The sequence below is a fragment of the Anas acuta genome, chromosome 3 (assembly GCF_963932015.1).
Source record: "Anas acuta chromosome 3, bAnaAcu1.1, whole genome shotgun sequence".
NCBI classification, from domain to species: Eukaryota; Metazoa; Chordata; class Aves; order Anseriformes; family Anatidae; genus Anas; species Anas acuta.
In genome coordinates this window covers 118,091,950-118,110,001 of record NC_088981.1, presented here as the reverse complement: position 1 = coordinate 118,110,001, position 18,052 = coordinate 118,091,950, and the positions used below count along the sequence as shown (strand labels likewise).

Sequence of the window (18,052 nt, the reverse complement as noted above, 5' to 3'; positions counted from 1 at the left end):
CCAGATATGGGTCTGTACCACGGGGTCCATCCCTCAGGAGAAAACTGCTCCAACCTGGCTCCCCTACGGGCAGCAGCTCCTGCTAGGTCACCTGCTCCTGCGTGGGCTCCTCTCCACAGGCTATAGGTCCGGCCTGGAATCTGCTCCGGCAGGGGTCTTCCACAGGCCGCAGCCTCCATCGGTGCAGGGCCACCTGCTCCACCGTGGTCTCCTCCACGGGCTGCAGCGTGGAACCCTGCTCCACCGTGGTACTCCATGGGCTGCAGGGGGACATCCTGCTTCACCATGGTCCTCACCACAGGCTGCAGGGGACTTCTGCTCCGGCGCCTGGAGCACCTCTCCCCCTCCTACACTGACCTTGGCACCTGCAAAGCTGTTTCTCACTCCCTTGACTCTCCCGGCTGCTGTGTGGCGCAGCGTTTTTTTTCCCTGTCTTAAATATGCTCTCTGTGGTGGTTTTACCGTACTGGGCAGCTAAACCCCACAACCGCTCTCTCACTCCCCCTCCTTTAGATGAGGAGGGGGAGAAGTAAAGCGAAGAACAACTCACGGGTTGAGATAAGGATAATTTAATTAAAGGGAAATAATTATAATAATTAAATAAAGACTACCATGAACTAACAATTTAACTAAGGGGAAAATAAAAAGGGAAAGGGGAAAGGGAGGGGAAAAAAAAGAAAATAAAAAGAAGGGAGGAAAACAAACAAACAAAATAAATGAAGGCTATATGGAAGTGCAGAGGAAAGAAATTACTCTCTACTTCCCACAAATGAGCGATGATTGACCACGTCCTTGAAGCAAGGCCTCAACGCACGCAGCCGGTGTTCGAGAGGAGGACCGACGTCTTCCAAACGAGAGCCCACCCCTCCCCTCTTCTTCCTGTTTCCACCTTTTATTGCTGAGTGTGACATCACATGGTATGGAATATCCCTTTGATTGGTTTAGGCCAGCTGCCCTAGTGATGTTTCTCTCCTCACCTTTTGCCCACCCCCTAGGAGGGTTAGAGAAAGGCCTAATACTGTGCCACTGCTGCTCAGCAGCAGACACAACACTGGTGTGATAACACTGCTGTTCCAGCTACAAGTACAGAGTACGGCACTGTATGGGCTGCTGCTGGGAAAGTTAACATTCCAGCCAGACCCAATACACTCTCACAGAGGCGCGAAACAACATCGCTTATTGGCTCAGCTCTGGAAAACAATGGGGCCCTTCCCAAACATGGGGCGGCTTCTAGATCTTTCTCACAGAAACCACCCCTATGGCCCCCTGCTACCAAAGCCTTGCCACATAAACCCACTACACATGGTGCTTGGGGACATCGTTTGCTGGGTGACATTGGTGATCGGGTGATGATTGGACCAGATGGTCTTGGAGGGCTTTTCCAACCTTCATGATTCTAGGATTCTACAGGAAAGATGGGGTGGGACTCTTTATCAGGATGTGTAGCAATAGGACAAGGGGGAATGGCTTTAAACTAAAAGAGGGGAGATTTATCTTAGAAACAAGGAAGAAAATCTTTAATATGACACCAATGAGGCACTGGCACAGGTTTCCTAGAGATGCTGTGGATGCCCCATCCCTGGAGGTGTTCAAGGCCAGGCTGGATGGGGCTTTGAGCAACCTTGATCTAGTGGGAAGGTGGGCCTGCCCATAGCAGGGGGATTGGAACTAGATGATCTTCAAAGTCCTTTCCAACCCAAACCATTCTGATTTTATGATTCTAGGAGAATTGTGGCTCACCTTGAAATGAAGCATGCAGTGACCAGTCCAGTCCAACTAAGTTTATTAGCAAAGACTACAAAGCATTATAATGAATCACCACTCTTGACAGCTCTTCAGGAGACTCTGGTCATTGGGTTTGCAGCAAGATTGCAGGAAAAGTGCTCAGTAAACACCCCCTCCCACTGCACTGGTGCAGGCAGAGCCACTTCCATGTTCTCCAGACCCTTTTTGTTCAGTTGTCACCTGCCCGTCTTGACAGCACAAACGCTAAGCTCACGCACTGCTGACAGCTGCTGAGGAAGCTGCAAAGCTGTCTAATTCTCCACATTGGTTATAAAGGGCTTTTACCCAACACAGGAGTGCTTGGCAAAAGCAATTGGGGTGGCAAGGAGCTGGAGGGAACTTTGCCAGGCCCAGGCTCATGAGTTGGAATGGCTCGTGGAAGTGGGGGCACATCTTAACCTAGGACATATACCTAATAACCACAGAGTTAAAATCACCGTCAAAATCTGCATAGGCTGCTGCGTTAATTGCTTTAATGGCATCAGAAAAAGAACAGAACCTGAGTACTGAGTTTATGAATGCAAACAACAATCCCAAAAAACAAAATAGCCAAGTTCTCCACAAATGTTCACCTGCTTGCAGACCCCGCTGTCCTTTCTGCAAGTGTGACAAGTATTGCTGCAGGGAAACTGTTCTTTTGCCAGTGTCATTTCTTTTCTCATAGTAGTTGATAAAACTGGTACTTTCTAATGCTGCCTTTGCTCTTCATCTGGCACTTGGTCTTGATCTTGGCGGTATGACTGCTTGCTACCGGAATATTTTTCTAGTTTGCTTTAAGACAAAGCCGGTGTAAATATTTATGGCAAGAAAGGAAGAGGACTTTGACTTTATCACACAGCAAGGGAATCGCTGAGCAGCGGCATGAGAAGCACTCCTTAGTTCACCCAACGTTGCAGCAATTACATTTAGTTTTATTGACATGGTTTAAGTCATAATCATTACAACAAGATTTTGTGGTTATCCTCGTATTATGTTCTTCTAAAATGCAAAGCACTTGCAGTTTTTCCTTCATACCGACTTAGCCTAACATTTCTCCAGTTCAGCGAGTGCATTCTGCTTTGTAACAGTGTGCCACGAAGCAGGGATTTCTCCCTTGCCATGAAATTTCCCATTGTAGCGATGTTCTAGCTGTGTCCTGAAAGAAGACACAAACCATTTCCAGTATGCTTGCATGGATGGATCAGGAGGAATGCTCCAAGTGGAATAGGGATGTCCTGCATCCCGGTATTTCTTGTAGGGGATCCATCTGTCTTCACCAATCCTGAATAAGCAGTCACTTGAAACAAGGCTAGAACAAATATCAATGACTAGGTTGTCTGTTTTATACAATTTAAATAATCTCCTTTCATACCATATGCATCCTGTCAAAACTCGTGGACGATGGAAGACAACCCGGTGGTCTCCGTCATGGTTTGGCATAGTGTTAGTGCAAACAGCCCCACAAAATGGACACTGCTCCTGGCACCCTGCAAACTGCTCAGCCAGTATTGTGTGAGGCTGCCTTTCAAAGGAGCTCATACGAGCTTCTTCAAACTCCTTCCTGAGATCATCAATAACGGGAGACAGCGCTTCTGTCATGGCATTATTCAGGAACTCTATGTCTGTTATCTCCTGATGTTCAATGCCCTTCAGGTCGCTCCTGGGCAAGCTTAGCACATCTCCAAGTGCTCTGCAGAATTCATCCAGCCAAAGAGAGATTTGATCCTTTCTGTCTTTTCTGTCTTTGACAACCCTGGTTGATGCAAAAACAGTTGACTGAATATTTTCAGAGTAACGAGAGAGGGAGTCTCTTAAAAACGTCTCTAGCCTTCTGTTCTTATCTAAACAGTACGTCTCAACTTTTGTCTTAATGTAATAATTTAAAAAGTCTCCTGGGGCATTAAGATAATACATGAAATTCACAAATTCTTCTTCTTCTGCTAGGTATTTCAGCATGTAATATTCCAGAGTGGATCTATTGCCTCTGAAATCTGGAATTTTATCCTTCATGTCTCGAGCTATGTCAAGAGCTGTCTTCTCATAGATGGCGTGTCGAAGAGCTGGGGCAATCTTGCTGCACAGGAAATCAGCAAATGTTGTGATACAAGAGGCTCCTTGGCAGGAAATCTGGAAACATTTGAAGAAGTCTTCTCTCTTGCTCTCCAGGTAGACGACTGGATCATTTGCTTTCCTGAATGCTGCGTGCATGTCTTTAAACCTTTCTGCTGCCATTCTGCACAGGTACAGTGATAATTCCATATTGTATTCTTTATTAAAAGTGTAATTTGCAGTGTTAGGAACAGACTTCATACCTTCCTCCACTTCTTTTAATATTTCATGAATAAAAGTTCGACTGTAATCCATTTTGTCCATTTCCTTCTTATCAATGTTTTCTATCACACGCATTTTGATGCTCTCTGTAATGCGGTGCATGTTGTTCACATCTGCATCGTCCAAACTCTTAGGAAAGATGCGGAAGCCTTTTTTCTTAGACACGTGTTTCTCTTTGTCAAGAGAAAATGTATTATTTTGGTAGAAATTCAATATTTGTTTATCTACATTAGGCTCCTTAAAGTGATCTAGAAGGACATTTTCTATATCCACATCGATGTTCACCTGTTCCAGAGGGGGAGTAGCAGAGGACACTTCAGCAACCCACTGCTTCCAGATAGAATTGAAGCGGTTTCTCAGTTCACTTTCACCTAATTTCTGGCCTTTTAGAGACAGGGCCAACTCTCTGCTCTTTCTCAGGAGCTCGTTTTCATATTCAGACTTCCTCTCATCCAGTTTACTCTGGCTCTTCTTTACTTCTAGAAGTTTCTCACACTTCCTTCGCGTTTCAACAAGAAGGGACTCTCTCAGTTCTTTCAGCTTCAGTTCTGTGCTGCTTTTCCACTGGATCAGAATTTCACGGTCTCTGCCTTTACCAAAAAATGTCTTCATGTTCTTGGTGATGGCATCACTTCTCTCTTGCACCAGTTTTTCAAGGTGTTCCATGGTGACCTTGCCCAACTCCCCATTCCGCACCTTGTTTTCCAGTTTCATTTGCAAGTCTAAGATGTGACTTCTCAGCTGCCAGGTCCACTGACTAAACGCAGTTTCCAGTTTCTTGTAGGCAGCAATCTCCACTGAATTCTTGAAGCTGAAAACAAAGTTTTCATTCAGCAGGGCATTCCACAGGTCACTAATACGAACTTTCAAGCTGGAGAGCCTCAAAACGCTGCTGTGCGATTCCTTCTTGGCAGCTTGGAGAATTTTGCTCTTTAATTCCTGGACGTTCTGGCTGTAGGTGGGGTTGGGCGGTGCCATCGGTGGGTTTCCTTCCCACAGGTGAGCAAAGTAATGAATGTGGGTGTTCACGTCAAAGCGGATGACGTCGCTGAAGCAGGTGATGTCACAGAATTCCTGCTGGGCCGCGGTCACGGTCATTTCATCCAGCTTTTCCTGCAGACGTCTTTGTCCCTCCATGTTCTGTTCCTTTGCAGTTATTTCACCCACGTTTTGGTGCACAAAGAGGCAGGCTGGGGAAATATTAACTTGCTTCATCCTCAGGAAAGCCTGCACAGCAATCTCAAGGATGTCTTGCATTTCCGAAGGATTTTCTCCAAAGATGTTGATCAGAGTCATGTTGCCGATGCCAATGACAAAGGTGGCCAGCTCATTGTCATGGTTAAGTGACTGCTTATTGGCCATCTCTGTGGCACGAAGTCCTTCTGTGTCAACAACGAGCAGGTAATCAAAGTTCAAATCCTGTTGGAGCTTCTCGTCCACTTTAATGAGCTGCATAAACGCTCCCCGGGTGCACCTCCCTGCGCTGACCTTAAACTGGAGACCAAACATGGCATTCAGCAGGGTTGACTTCCCTGTGCTCTGGATGCCAAGCACGGAAAGCACAAATACTTGCTTGTCCCCTAGCTTCTCAATTAACCTGTCAAAGACGGCTCCAATCCATTGCAGTGGTACGTAAGAAGCATCACCATCCATCAGCTCAATGGGATACCCTAAAACCATCAGATTGGCAGCAATTTCAGATAGTTTGACATACCAATTTTCTTTGGAGTATGTTGATTCCAGTGCCTCATAAATCTGCCCCACCTCTCTCAAAATGTGCTCAAGGCCAATGGACGAATCATTGATTTCATTGGAAAGGGCATCTAATTTCTTCATCAATTGAGTTTTCAGGTTGCTTTTTCCATTGCTTTTCTTTAATGCCAGGATTTGAGACCATAACTGATGGTACTCTCTCCTCAGCTCATCAAGGTGATCAGAGGAGATGTCGTCCATGAAGATCTTCATCCACTGCAGAAAGAATTTCTTGGTATTGTCTGGCTGTGACTGGAGAAAGCCAAGGACTGTTTTTATCAGCTGATTGAGGGGAAACGCTTTGCCTAGTTGCTGTCTTCGTATTGCAGACTTCTCCGATTCAATTTGGCTCCGATGATGCTCTATGCTCTTGTTCCTCTTTTCCTGCAAGCGAGTGAGTTCTTTGTCCTTTTTACACCACATGTACCACAGTTTTCCCTGAAGAGGCAGTAGTTGTGATTTGATCTCAGACAACTTCTCCTTCTTCAACAGATTCACCAGTTTGGTTCCTGTTTCTTTGGCTGTCACGCACGCTTCTGCATCTTCATCAACTAGGAAGCCGTGCTGGCGAGCTGTGCTCAGGCATGCATTGAGGCTAACAAGCGTGCTCGACCCTTCCACTAGGTCTCGGATGGTTTTTGTCAGCTCACCCACTAATTCTGCTTCATTTCTGTTCTTGATCCCTATTCTTATGTTTTGGCCAGATCGGCCAGCTGCAATGCTCTCTTTCTCAGTGAAAAGGCAAACCAAAGGCCTCGGAATCTGCCACAGATCATGTAAAATTTTCCTGCCTTTCTCGTTGCTCTGATCCAACTCAGAAACAAGAACCACATTCACGGCAGAGATCTCCTGTAAAAACTGCAGCTGGGGTTCGTGATCCCTTGCATCTCCGTGCAGGTTACAGAAAGCAACAGGGCCGTTAAAGCTGTCGTTGTCGCTACCATGGGGAAGGTACCAGGAGATCTCCACAACACCTTTCATCAGGAAGCAGTCTTTGGTGCTGCCTTCACAATGGCGGTGGAAAAAAGTGTCGTGTTTCTTCCTGCTCAGCAGGGCATTCAGGAGCTGAGACTTGGAAGAGGAAGGAGAGCTGCCGATGCGGAGGAAGGACACGATGGGCATCTCTGCCTGATGAATGAGTTTGTTTTTGTGACTGCTAGTCCTGGTCTCCTCTCCCAATTTCACCGTCCCTTTCCAGCTCTTCTTGATTTGGCTGAGGGACCAGAGAGGGAACTCTATCTGTGAAGTGCCCGGGTTTGGTACCAGGAGGGGTAGTGCAAACTGGCAGAAAGCGAGCTTGGATGAAAGGTACTGTCTCATGAAATCATCAGCACAATGAAAAATTGCCATCTGGAGGTCCATGGGGTGCACATGACTCTCCCTGCTTGCAGATTCAGGGGCTCCTTTGTCCAAGTCACTGAGAAAGTCATCAAAGGAATCAGAGGGCTCGTGCTCCTCCCCTGAGGTGTTTGGTGTGGGCGCGACTCCCGGCTTACTCGCCTCCTTGCAAGTCAGGTACCTCACCCGATAATCCATGGTCAGGAGCCTTTGCAGGAAGTAAAATGGTAGCTCGCTGTCCTTGCTGGGCTGGCTGTTGTGTACAGATGTCTGGTGTATTATGTGGAAATCTTCTGTGCCCATTTTTCTTGGATAGTACCTTTCCAGCCCGAGGCGCTTAAGTAAGTTGAGGAGCTCTGGGCTTGCAGTGGCTTGACTTGCTTTGGATTTGCTGCTGTCTGATTTGGGTTTGCGCTGACTGGGAGGCTGCATGCCTTGAAAAGCATCTTCCAGGTCTTTCATTATATCATCTTTGTTCAGGTTGCCAGATGTGTCCTCCAGTTGCCCATCGATGAAGGATTGCAAATCTCTTTCCAGACTCTCCCAGTCTTTGAATGCATTGTGCTTTTCGAGGAGAGCTTTCATCTCTGTGGACCATGTGTTTTTCATCTTTTCTTTCATGAAAACTAAGCGGTCATTTTTCTGCTCAGGGGTCACCTTCTTGTTTTCGGATGTTATGGTGAGCCCCGTCATCAGCAGGAAGGCCTGAGCTCTGTAAACATCCTGTTCCTTCAGGCTCTGATACTCGTTATATGCCACGTGCATTTCCTTTATCATGAAATTAATTTCTGGACACCCAAGGAGGCACTGAAAAGTGCCACTTTCTACTTGGTATCCCGTGCTGGTTGTAACTAAGAGCACTAAGAGTTCTATGTCTTCCTGTGCCCTTTGCTGCAGAGACTGGAGCAAGGAAGAAACAGACTGGCTTATAGTGAAGGTGGCTTTGATCTTTGCGTCATGAATGGCAGATGCAGAAGTTGCCGGTGCATAGGTGACTTCCATGATGTACTCCTTCATTTGTAGCAGTGTCGTATTGAGATCTTCAAGACTGGAAATATTGGGAGTTTTGGGAAGCGTGTGCTCCTTCTGGAAGACCCACTGCATAATAAAGGAAGCCCTGGGGAAGTCCCTGACAGAGTAGATGTGAGGATCCAGCAGGCGCTGCAGCAGAGATTTGATGTAGGTGGTGTTTTCTGGAGAAGACTTCTGGCAAAAAGCAACAGTGTTCACCAGGAACTCCTGCAATGCTTTGTCTGACAGACATATGTTGATCCAGACACTGTGATTTTTTGTTCTGTTATTCAGGCCCTGTTTAAAATCTAGCAACATGAGCAGTTTCTTTTCATCCACTGTTCCCTCCCAGGTCTTCACTTGCTCCAGGAAAGCTCTGGCCTCTTCTACAGCACTGGCCATTTCCTCTCCAAAGATCACACCGGTGCTGTGATTCGTTAGCGCTTCGTATACAGCCCTGAGGCTGCTGCCCATTTGATGGGAGGATTTAAAATCACTGCCGTGGTTGGACAGGATTATGTCCCACACTGGGATCAGCTGAAAGCCCCGGTCGATCACACACCAGGTTGTGTTATTGGCCACAAGCCCACATTTCCACTCAGGAAGGGAATCCGTCTCTGCTGGGCCCCCTGTTTTGGTCACATAGAGCTGAACTGCTGTGTGGGTGCTGCTTCTGTCTCTTCCCTGAAATGATGCCTGTGAGCTGGACTTTGAAGCATCCCCCTTCACTCCCCACTTGGTACTGTAGCTGCTGAAGCTAGCCCCGACGTAGCTGTTCAGTGCTTCAGATGTTTGTTGCTTCATCTCATCCCATTGCTCTGCCCTGAAACCTTCGGCAGATGCTTTCCACCAGAATATTCCCCCAAAGTGGAGGGGTCCCTGGTTCACGTGGGACCCAAACCTGCGGAAGAAGCTGGCGCACCTGCTCTTCAGTAGGTGGAACCTGTCTGCCTCCTGGGTGATGCTCAGAAGCTGTTCGATGTCTTGCAGCTCTCGCAGGGCTGCGTCTGAGAGGCGAAGCTGGTCCTTTTGGAAGTAGTAGGAGGCCAGAGGCATGTATTGGTACTTGGTGGTGCAAATGTACGCCTGCTCCGAGCGTGACCGACGGGAGTCCTCTGACTGTGAGGACTTGCTGGAATCTACACCTGTTTCAACAATGAGCCCCGAGAACCTGTCACTGGCAGAAGCATTGATGCTGAACCCCAGCTGCTCCATGGACTTGGTGAAAGTGGCTTCTGCTGCAGAGGAGGAGAACTCCTTTCTCTCAAGCAGCAACCCTTGCACTGGACCAGTGAGCATGAAGCCATCAGGGACCCTGATGAGTTGCTCTCGCTTTGCCAGCACATCCTCCAGGCTCTTGGTTTGATAAATCCCCTGCAGAGCCAGGCCTCCCGATGCCCGCCTCAGGACCTCCTCGTCAGAGACGTTCTCCCTCTTCCCCATGGACTTCTCCTGCTGCTCCAGTTGCTTCCGGATGCTCACCAGCTCATCGAGCAATGCCTTCTCTGGAGGTGCCCAGTACTCCTTGGGAATGTTCATGGCTTGCTGTAGGGCCTCCTCTTTCTTACTTATCATTTCTTTGCTGTGGTTGCAGCTCTTCTGCATTTCTTCCAGCTCCCGTAGAATTGACTTGGCTTCTTCTTGTCTCTGCTTCATCCTCTCCAAGTGCTTCTTCTGCAGCTCATCAACACCTGTTTCATTACTTGTGATTCCTAGGAGCCTTTGGAGTGCCTTGGTCTCCCAGGGGTACCGTATTTTGCACTCCAGTTTAAGGTAGTCTTCATATTGCAGATGTTTCAAAGCATTTATTGACTTAACACCCAGTATCTCTGACAGTTTGGGGAGCCAGTATTCTTCATCAAGTCCTTCCTTCGCAAATGCTTCTGCCAGCAATTTCTTAGCAAGTTGTTTCTTTTCCTCAGCATCTGCTCTCTCCTCCTGTGACTCCATGGCTGTGGAAGGGGGAAAGAGACTTTTGTTACATCAGGTTAGAGGAGGCCACCACCCCTTCAAAGAGGCCTCACCATAGTTCCCGGCCCACGGATTTCTTCTGCCCTGCTGCTGGAACCCAGCCTCGGGCACCTCTGAGATAGGCAGACACAGACAGACAGACACACGCAACCACCGGCACGGCTGCACAAATGCCATGGACAAGGCGCTGCCTTCAACAGCACCCATGTATAAGCCGCCAGGACTGGTCTCACCCATCACTGGCTCCTTGTCCTTAGAACACTCGCACACATGAGGTAGAGAAAGGGATTGCCTGGAGAGAGGCAATCTCTGGCCTATCAAGTAGTGATATGGGGAAGATGCTGAAATTTATCCGAATTAATATTTAGCTACATATACGGTAAAATATCCTAATTATTGGGGATGTGGATGAGAACCTAAAAATATTATAATTATAGGGATGTAGATGAGAACCTTATGAGAAGCAGATGCAAAAAAGAAGATATCACTCAAGTCCAATGGATGAGGTAAGTACGAACAACTCATTAGGGAAGGATGAACAACTTGTTGGCAGGTGTGGTGTAATTGCCTGAAGTAACTAGGAAAATAAAACTAACATTCACATTTTTAAGGAAAATGTACAGCATTGAAGAGGCTTTCAGGGTAGGGCATAGCTGCATTACCTGAGTGTTCCCTGGACTTCCAACCTTAGATGCTATCGCGCTGGGAAAACTTGGTGTGCTAGCCCTAAGGAACAGTACGGAGCATAGAGTGGAGTGGAGACACCACGGCTAGGCTCTGTAACCAGGTGGGGACTTTATTGTTCTTGTGCCCACCGAGACCGATAAGCTGCACTTTTGCCACCCTGAGCCAAGGACCTGTCATGCTTTGAGAGCCTGTTCTCCCAAGTGCCTGGTGACAGGACGAGGGGGAATGGGCTAAAGTTGCTCCAGGGGAGTTTTAGGTTAGATGTTAGGAAGAATTTCTTTACTGAAAGGGTTGTTAGGCACTGGAACGGGCTGCCCAGGGAGGTGGTGGAGTCACCATCCCTGGAAGTCTTCAAAAGACGTTTAGATGTAGAGCTTAGGGATATGGTTTCGTGGGGACTGTTAGTGTTAGGTCAGAGGTTGGACTCGATGATCTTGAGGTCTCTTCCAACCTAGAGATTCTGTGATTCTGTGAAATATTGTAATCAGTGGTGGCCACTTTATAAACTAGAGGATGGAAAGGAGTGGCCCTTAAATGGAACTGTTAATTATAACACCATACTACAGTCAATGTTGTTTTTGAGGAGAGAAGGAAAAAAGGATGAAACGTTGTATACTGACGTTTCAGCATCTTGAAGGGAAAAGGTACGGAATTAAGTTGCCCCCTGACTGAGCCTTTGATGTTGGCATTAGAAAAGTACAGGCTGCAGAAAGATAAAGAAAGTGTTAAAAGGGTTGTTGAAAGTGTTAAAGGTGTTTGAAGTTGAATGAGCAGGGAAAGAGGATGAAGGAATGTTAATAGTTCTGCCTCAGTCCAAGGCTGAGATCTCAAAATCAGGGTGTTAGCCCTTTGGGGCAAAGGGATCATGATGGGTCCCAGAGAGAGTTGTCATGGAAACAGAAAAGCAGTTAACTCTTAAAACAACCTGGTGAACTCAGATTGCCAATGGGACCGCTCAGGGAACTGTTGACAATTGCATTGCCCTGACTGACCCCCACTGAGACCCTAATCATCCCCAAAATTATGAACGGTTAAGTGAATACTAAAATTTGGTTGAATTGGGAATTGAGAATATGTTTCTAACAAGGTCCAAAAGAAACCCCTATGGAATATTTGGTCCAACTTTGAAATGTAATGGAAAAAGAGAAAACAACAACAACAACAAACAAAACAAAATGATTTGGACCCAGCTTCGGAGGACAAATTGACTAGCCTTTTCCTAGGGTAATCAGCCCCTGATTTCAGCAGGAATAACAGGGATCTGGGGAACCTACCCTAGCGGATCCTCCACTGGTTATGATGAAGCTAAGGGAGGAACAGAAGTGAAATTTCTTGTTGATACGGGAGCAACATATTCGGTTCTAAATCAAGCATTAATGCCTTTAGGGAATGATTATGTTAGGGTAAAAGGTGCAGCTGGTCAACCTGAAAAGGCTTACCTTTGAAGTACATGTTGGTATTAACTGACACCTTTTCAGGTTGCCCAGAGGCGTTTCCTACCAGAACAGCCAAGGCTAGGGAGGTGGTAAGAATATTAATACAGGAAATAATAGCACGTTTTGGGGTACCAGCTACTATATCCTCTGACGGGGACCGCATTTTATTTCAAGAAGTGTGCAACAAATCAGCTGCCATCTAGGTATAGATTGGCAATGTTATAAATTAGGTCTCAACTCAATCTGAATTTTGTAATATTTATAAAACAAATATTTCTAAAAGATATAAAAGGCAAGTAAACAGCGCAGGGTGTGCGGGGAGCCCACGCTCCACCAACACGCACACACGAACATCAAACATTCTAAATATACAGAACATTGCTTTACATACTAAACCCAACTATGCCTATACATACGTACAATCAGGAAAGGTAATAAACAATCCTTTAAGTTCCATAGCTTACTAAAATTGAGTACGCCTATACATATTCACAATCAGAAAAGGTAACAAACAATCCTTTAAGTTCCATGACTTAACAGTCTCCATTTTCCATTCCTTTTGAACAATATGTCTCGCTTTAAGTTGTCAAGCAACTCGGTCTTCAGGCCTTATGTATCCCGTTCTTCCCAGATCGAAGAAAAGCGTATCCATCTCCTTTTCAAGGCCAATAGGCCTGGGTCAAAAGGCACGTTCAGGTCAACAGGGGGCATAACAGCAAAAGCCTTCGATGGCTGTAGCAGCAGAGGGGCTGATGGCGTAGCAGTCGGATCAGTAAAGGAGCCCGCAGTTCCCTCACTATCTGGCAAACCACACGTTTCTGACCACGTTTCTGACCGTGGTCCCACACGGCTCTTTAAGGCCTCAGAGATTGCTCGCCAGGTGCCGAGCAATCCCACTGCAACCTTGTCATTTTTAGTTGCAGAGTCCCACACCTTATCCTCAGTCTGGTCCCATATTTCAGGCTCATAAACTGTCCGATTGTTAAGAAGGAGAATGAGCTGTAAGGTTACCAGAACAGTCTTTGTTCCTAAGGACGTATGATTCCCCATAATGCGCAGCTGCTTACCAGCGAGAGGCAGTTGTGTGCACAGGTCCGCTTCTCTCAGCTCAAGCTTCTCTCCAGCTGCAGTGTTGCCTATTTCCAGCGACTTTCTGTACGAGCTTCTCTGAGCGGTTTGCTGAGTCTGGCCGAACCTATCTTCATGAGGCAATCAATGTGCCTGTTCCCGTCCTGGTCTCCATTCTCCCAGCGTGTTCCTCTTCACTTCTTTTTCCTGCTTCTTTATTGATGTAACTTCATCGTGTTGCCTTTTTTTTTATCTTGAGGGCAGGCTCCCCTCTTACACCCTTCTCTCCACAGCAGTTCTTTTCAAAACAACTTTTCATTGGTCAAACAACTTTGAATGTAACAACAACAGCAAACACCCAGAAACATCCATGCCTTAATGGCTGGAGAACAAGAGAACCAGCTGGGGAACAAGAAACCGGAGACTGCATGGAGTCTCCTGAATCACCCTTCTTTGTTCCCTCTAAACTCTTTTATATTCCTGATGGCCTTGTTGTTAAGAGTCTATTGTTATCTCAATCACGGGGCTTTCCAACCCCCATGGCCACATTCCCAAATTTCCCCCTTCTTTATTAATATCAACCATTTTCTCAACACAAATTACTACTCCATATATAACAGCAACTTCATACCACATATCGCCCTCAATTGAGTGGCCAGGTATAAAAGATGAACCACTTCGTCAAACAACAGATTGTAAAATTGGGACAGGAAGCTAATCTGGCCTGGCCTCAGTCTCTTCCTTTGGCTCTCTTAACATGGCCAAGAGCAAAGGAGGGACTGAGCCCTTTTGAAATCCTGTATGGACAACCCTATGGAATACAGAAGGGGACGTCCGCACAAGCAGGAGACGAAATTATGACATCCTATATGGTGGCATTAGGGAAACAATTAGACAAAATTGGAAAATAAGTAGCTGGAACCCAGAGTAGGGGTTTGGATAGACCTATACACAATGTACAACCTGGAGATTATATGTATGTAAAGTCTCTTGCAGAAAAAAACTCTGGAACCCCAATGGGAAGGACCCTTTCAGGTGCTGCTTACGTCATACATCACAGTAAAAATTAAAGAACAACCTGCTTGGATTCACCGCACGAGAATCAAGAAGTCAACGCAAGGTCCATGGACACTTGAAACGACGGGACCAAATAAGTTGAAATTGAAAAGGCAACATGTATAGACTTTGGACATTGCTTGTCATTATTTTATCGGCTCAAGCATGGAAGGAACACTCGTATGTAAACATAACCAAAAGAGTGGCCTGATCCTTAAATTTATCTGACTGTTGGATATGTACTGCACTTCCGAGGGGCAATATGGAAATCCCACTATATGGGATATCCCCCAGAAAGTGGACTAAAACATTATATAATAATCAGACGTGGTCTGCGAAATGTTGGGGAATGGAAAGGGTAAATTACACCCTCCCTGAGGGACCAAAATTTGCTTTACAGGCATGGGGAAATGTTACTGTTAAAAGTCGATGTATGGGGGACAACGATAGCAGCGAACAAAAGATCTTGTGTGATTTGGGGCTTAGTTTTGGTCAGGAACCTGATTGTTCAAAATGGTAAATGTAGGGGGACATAACCTAGCCGATTGAAGGTCATTTTGTAATATTACTATCCAAGTAGCATACGACCATGATAAGGAGTCTGGAGTGGATGGATCTTCAGAAAGTGGGTGCAAATTAGGAATAGGGTATTGGTGGCTATGTGGTGATGGGAGGGCAAGGAAAACTTTACCACCTAATTGGAAGGGTCGTTGTATAGGGGGATATTTGGCACCTCCCAGTTCTTTTTATAATGGGCCTGAAGTACCTATGGGAATCTTAAGGTCCTCATGGAAACCCGTAACTTGAGCAGTCCAACTAAATCCTTTGGTAAAAAGACTTACAGGATACCATAGTTTTGTTAGATGGTTAATTCCTAGCTTAGAAGCAAGCAAATTGGAAAAGGCAATAGCAAATATTTTAGCTGAATTAGAACAGATAGAGAATTCCACCATTCAAGTGATAAAAACATTACAGGTAGAAGTCTTACCTGTCCATAAGGTGGTTTTACAAAACTGAATGGCATTAGATTTATTAATAGCGAAGGAAGGGGGAGTGTGCACTGCGATAAATCAGAGTTGCTGTCATACTTATTGCATGAGGTGTCATGGGATGACACCTTGCTTGGGTTTTCTGAATTATGGGAAAAACTAACCAGCTGGTTACTGAATTTGACTTGGTTAAAGCAATTGTTTACTATGTGTGTGTGGTACTGTTATTTTTTGGAATATTTGTTGCCTAACATTACAATGTTTCAGAGGTATATGTGCTTAAAAAGAGGTATAGAGGAGAGGCTGAGAATAAGTACTAAGTAAAAGAATTTACTTAATTCAGAAGAAAAGGGAGGAATTGATATGGGGAAGATGCTAAAACTTATCCGAATTAATATTTAGTTACATATATGGTAAAATATCCTAATTTTACCATAGATGAGAATAGATGAGAACCTTATGAGAAGCAGATGTAAAAAAGAAGATATCGCTCAAGGCCAACAGACAAGGGAAAGATGAACAACTTGTTGGCAGGAAACAAGGCAAAGATAAACAAAAAACTACTAAATACTGTCCAACAGCAGGTCAAAGTCCAGAAAGGTAAAAAGTTTAACCTCCTCTTACTCATCTTCATCCTGAAAGACCTCTTCCTGAAAGGCCCATGACCACCAGGCTACACTGCGCAGGTGCAACCAGAAGGAGCTAAGGTCAGGGAGCACAGAAATGAGTACTTGGAAGAGGCCCACCTTCCGTGCAGGTATGGTGGTTTTACTTTGCTGGGCAGCTGCACTCCTGCGGTGTAATTGCCTGAGGTAACTAGGGAAATAAAACTAACACTCACATTTTAAAGAAAATGTACAGCATTGAAGAGGCTTTCAGGGTAGGGCATAGCTGCATTACCTGAGCGTTCCCTGGACTTCCAACCTTAGATGCTATCGTGCTGGGTGTCCTGGTTTCAGTTAGAATTAATTTTCTTCCTAGTAGCTGGTGGAATGCTGTGTTTTGGCTTAGGATGAGAAGAGTGCTGATAACACCCCGATGCTTTAATTGTTGCAGAGCAGTGCTTATACTAAGCCAAGGACATCTCAGCCTTTTGCTCTGTCCTGCCAACGGGCAGGCTGGGGGTGCAGTAAGAGCTGGGAGGGGACAGACCCAGGACAGGTGACCCAAACTAGCCAAAGGGGTATTCCATACCATCTGACGTCATGCTAAACAATAGATAGGGGTGGCTAGCCGGGGGGAGGGGGCCGGACTGCTCGGGGTTAGGCTGGGCATCGGTCAGCGAGTGGTGAGCAATTGCATTGTGCATCACTTGTTTGTACATACTATTATTACTTTCGTATTATCACCATTGTATCATTATTATTATTATTGTTATTATTATTTTTGTTATTATTATTTTCCTGTCTTATTAAACTGTCTTTATCTCAACTCACGGGCTTCACTTTCCATTTCTCTCCCCCGTCCCAGAGAGGGAGGGAGGAGGGTGAGCGAACGGCTGTGTGGTGTTTAGCTGCCGGCCGGGTTAAACCACGACACTGGCAAAACCTGGTGTGCTAGCCCTAAGGAGTAGTACGGAGCGTAGAGTGGAGTGGAGACACCACGGCTAGGCTCTGTAACCAGGTGGGGACTTTATTGTTCTTGTGCCCACCGAGACTGATAAGCTGCACTTTTGCCACCCTGAGCCAAGGACCTGTCATGCTTTGACAAATGCTGTACCCTAGTGTACTTTTTGCTCATTATAATATCATTATAATACCAAAACACTCTTCCATCCCAAAAGCTACCCGCCTCCAAGGTGCGACCACCCCTCACTGAGCATGCACCCTGAATTTCTGGGAGCCTATTACTTTAAACGGAGACGGGAGAACTTTTCACCAATCATAACTAAGATATGCTTGCCTAGAGTCACTCAAGCTCCACCTAAAAGACAGAAAATAATATGAATTGGCCTAAGAGAGAGGGGATGTTAGGGAAGATACCACCGTCAGGGGGGATACCATCCTGAGGACATACAACATCCTTAGGACCTCCTGACTCCTGGGATCAGTTGACGGGCTGAGCCTCTCTTCCTCCCCATTGGGACGCCTTCGGGTGAGATCTGAATACTTGCTTATAAATCTCTCTAGAGTCTTTGATCCTTTTAACGCATTTATTTCTAGGCTGCGCACCTGTAACCCCTGTAACACCTGTGTATTTCATGCATGCTAGCTTGATTTTGCAGACAGTCACTATCGCCAGCAATCTGAAAGAACCTGGTTATCTGTTGCTGTAATAAACCATACTTGATTGCATTGTGATAGCTCTCATTAAGTGCAACTAGGGTAAGGGTGGTTATCTGTGACTGTGATAGTTCAGTATTCTGAATCCAACCGGACCCCCATACGGTTAACGTGTTATTGGTGAATGTCTGACTGGAGCCCCAGACAGTTAACGCATTATTGGTGAATATCCGACTGGTTCAGTACCCTGAATCCAACCGGGCCCATAACGGTTAATCAGCTACACCCCTTAACGTGACAGCAGGAAACAAGGCAAAGATAAACAAAAAACTTCTAAATACTGTCCAACAGCAGGTCAAAGACCAGAAAGGTAAAAAGTTTAACCTCCTCTTACTCATTGCCTTCATCCTGAAAGACCCCTGCCCAC

The 18,052-nt window shown here is 45.9% G+C and overlaps 1 protein-coding gene and 1 pseudogene across 1 annotated transcript; one reads left to right on the top strand and one right to left on the bottom strand.

The window, feature by feature from the left end:
* Positions 1 to 1,766: 1,766 nt before the first annotated feature.
* LOC137855020 (interferon-induced very large GTPase 1-like) lies at positions 1,767 to 10,146 on the bottom strand. Its single transcript, XM_068679097.1, has one exon. It carries the CDS (start codon positions 10,144 to 10,146, stop codon positions 2,809 to 2,811), a length of 7,338 nt encoding a protein of 2,445 aa, XP_068535198.1. The 3' UTR covers positions 1,767 to 2,808.
* Positions 10,147 to 10,668: 522 nt separating this feature from the next.
* Positions 10,669 to 17,324, top strand: LOC137853108 (syncytin-2-like; annotated as a pseudogene).
* Positions 17,325 to 18,052: the final 728 nt, after the last annotated feature.

Coding starts and splice junctions, on each gene's coding strand:
- LOC137855020 (XM_068679097.1), bottom strand. CDS start 10,146: ATGGAGTCACAGGAGGAGAGAGCAGATGCTGAGGAAAAGAAACAACTT.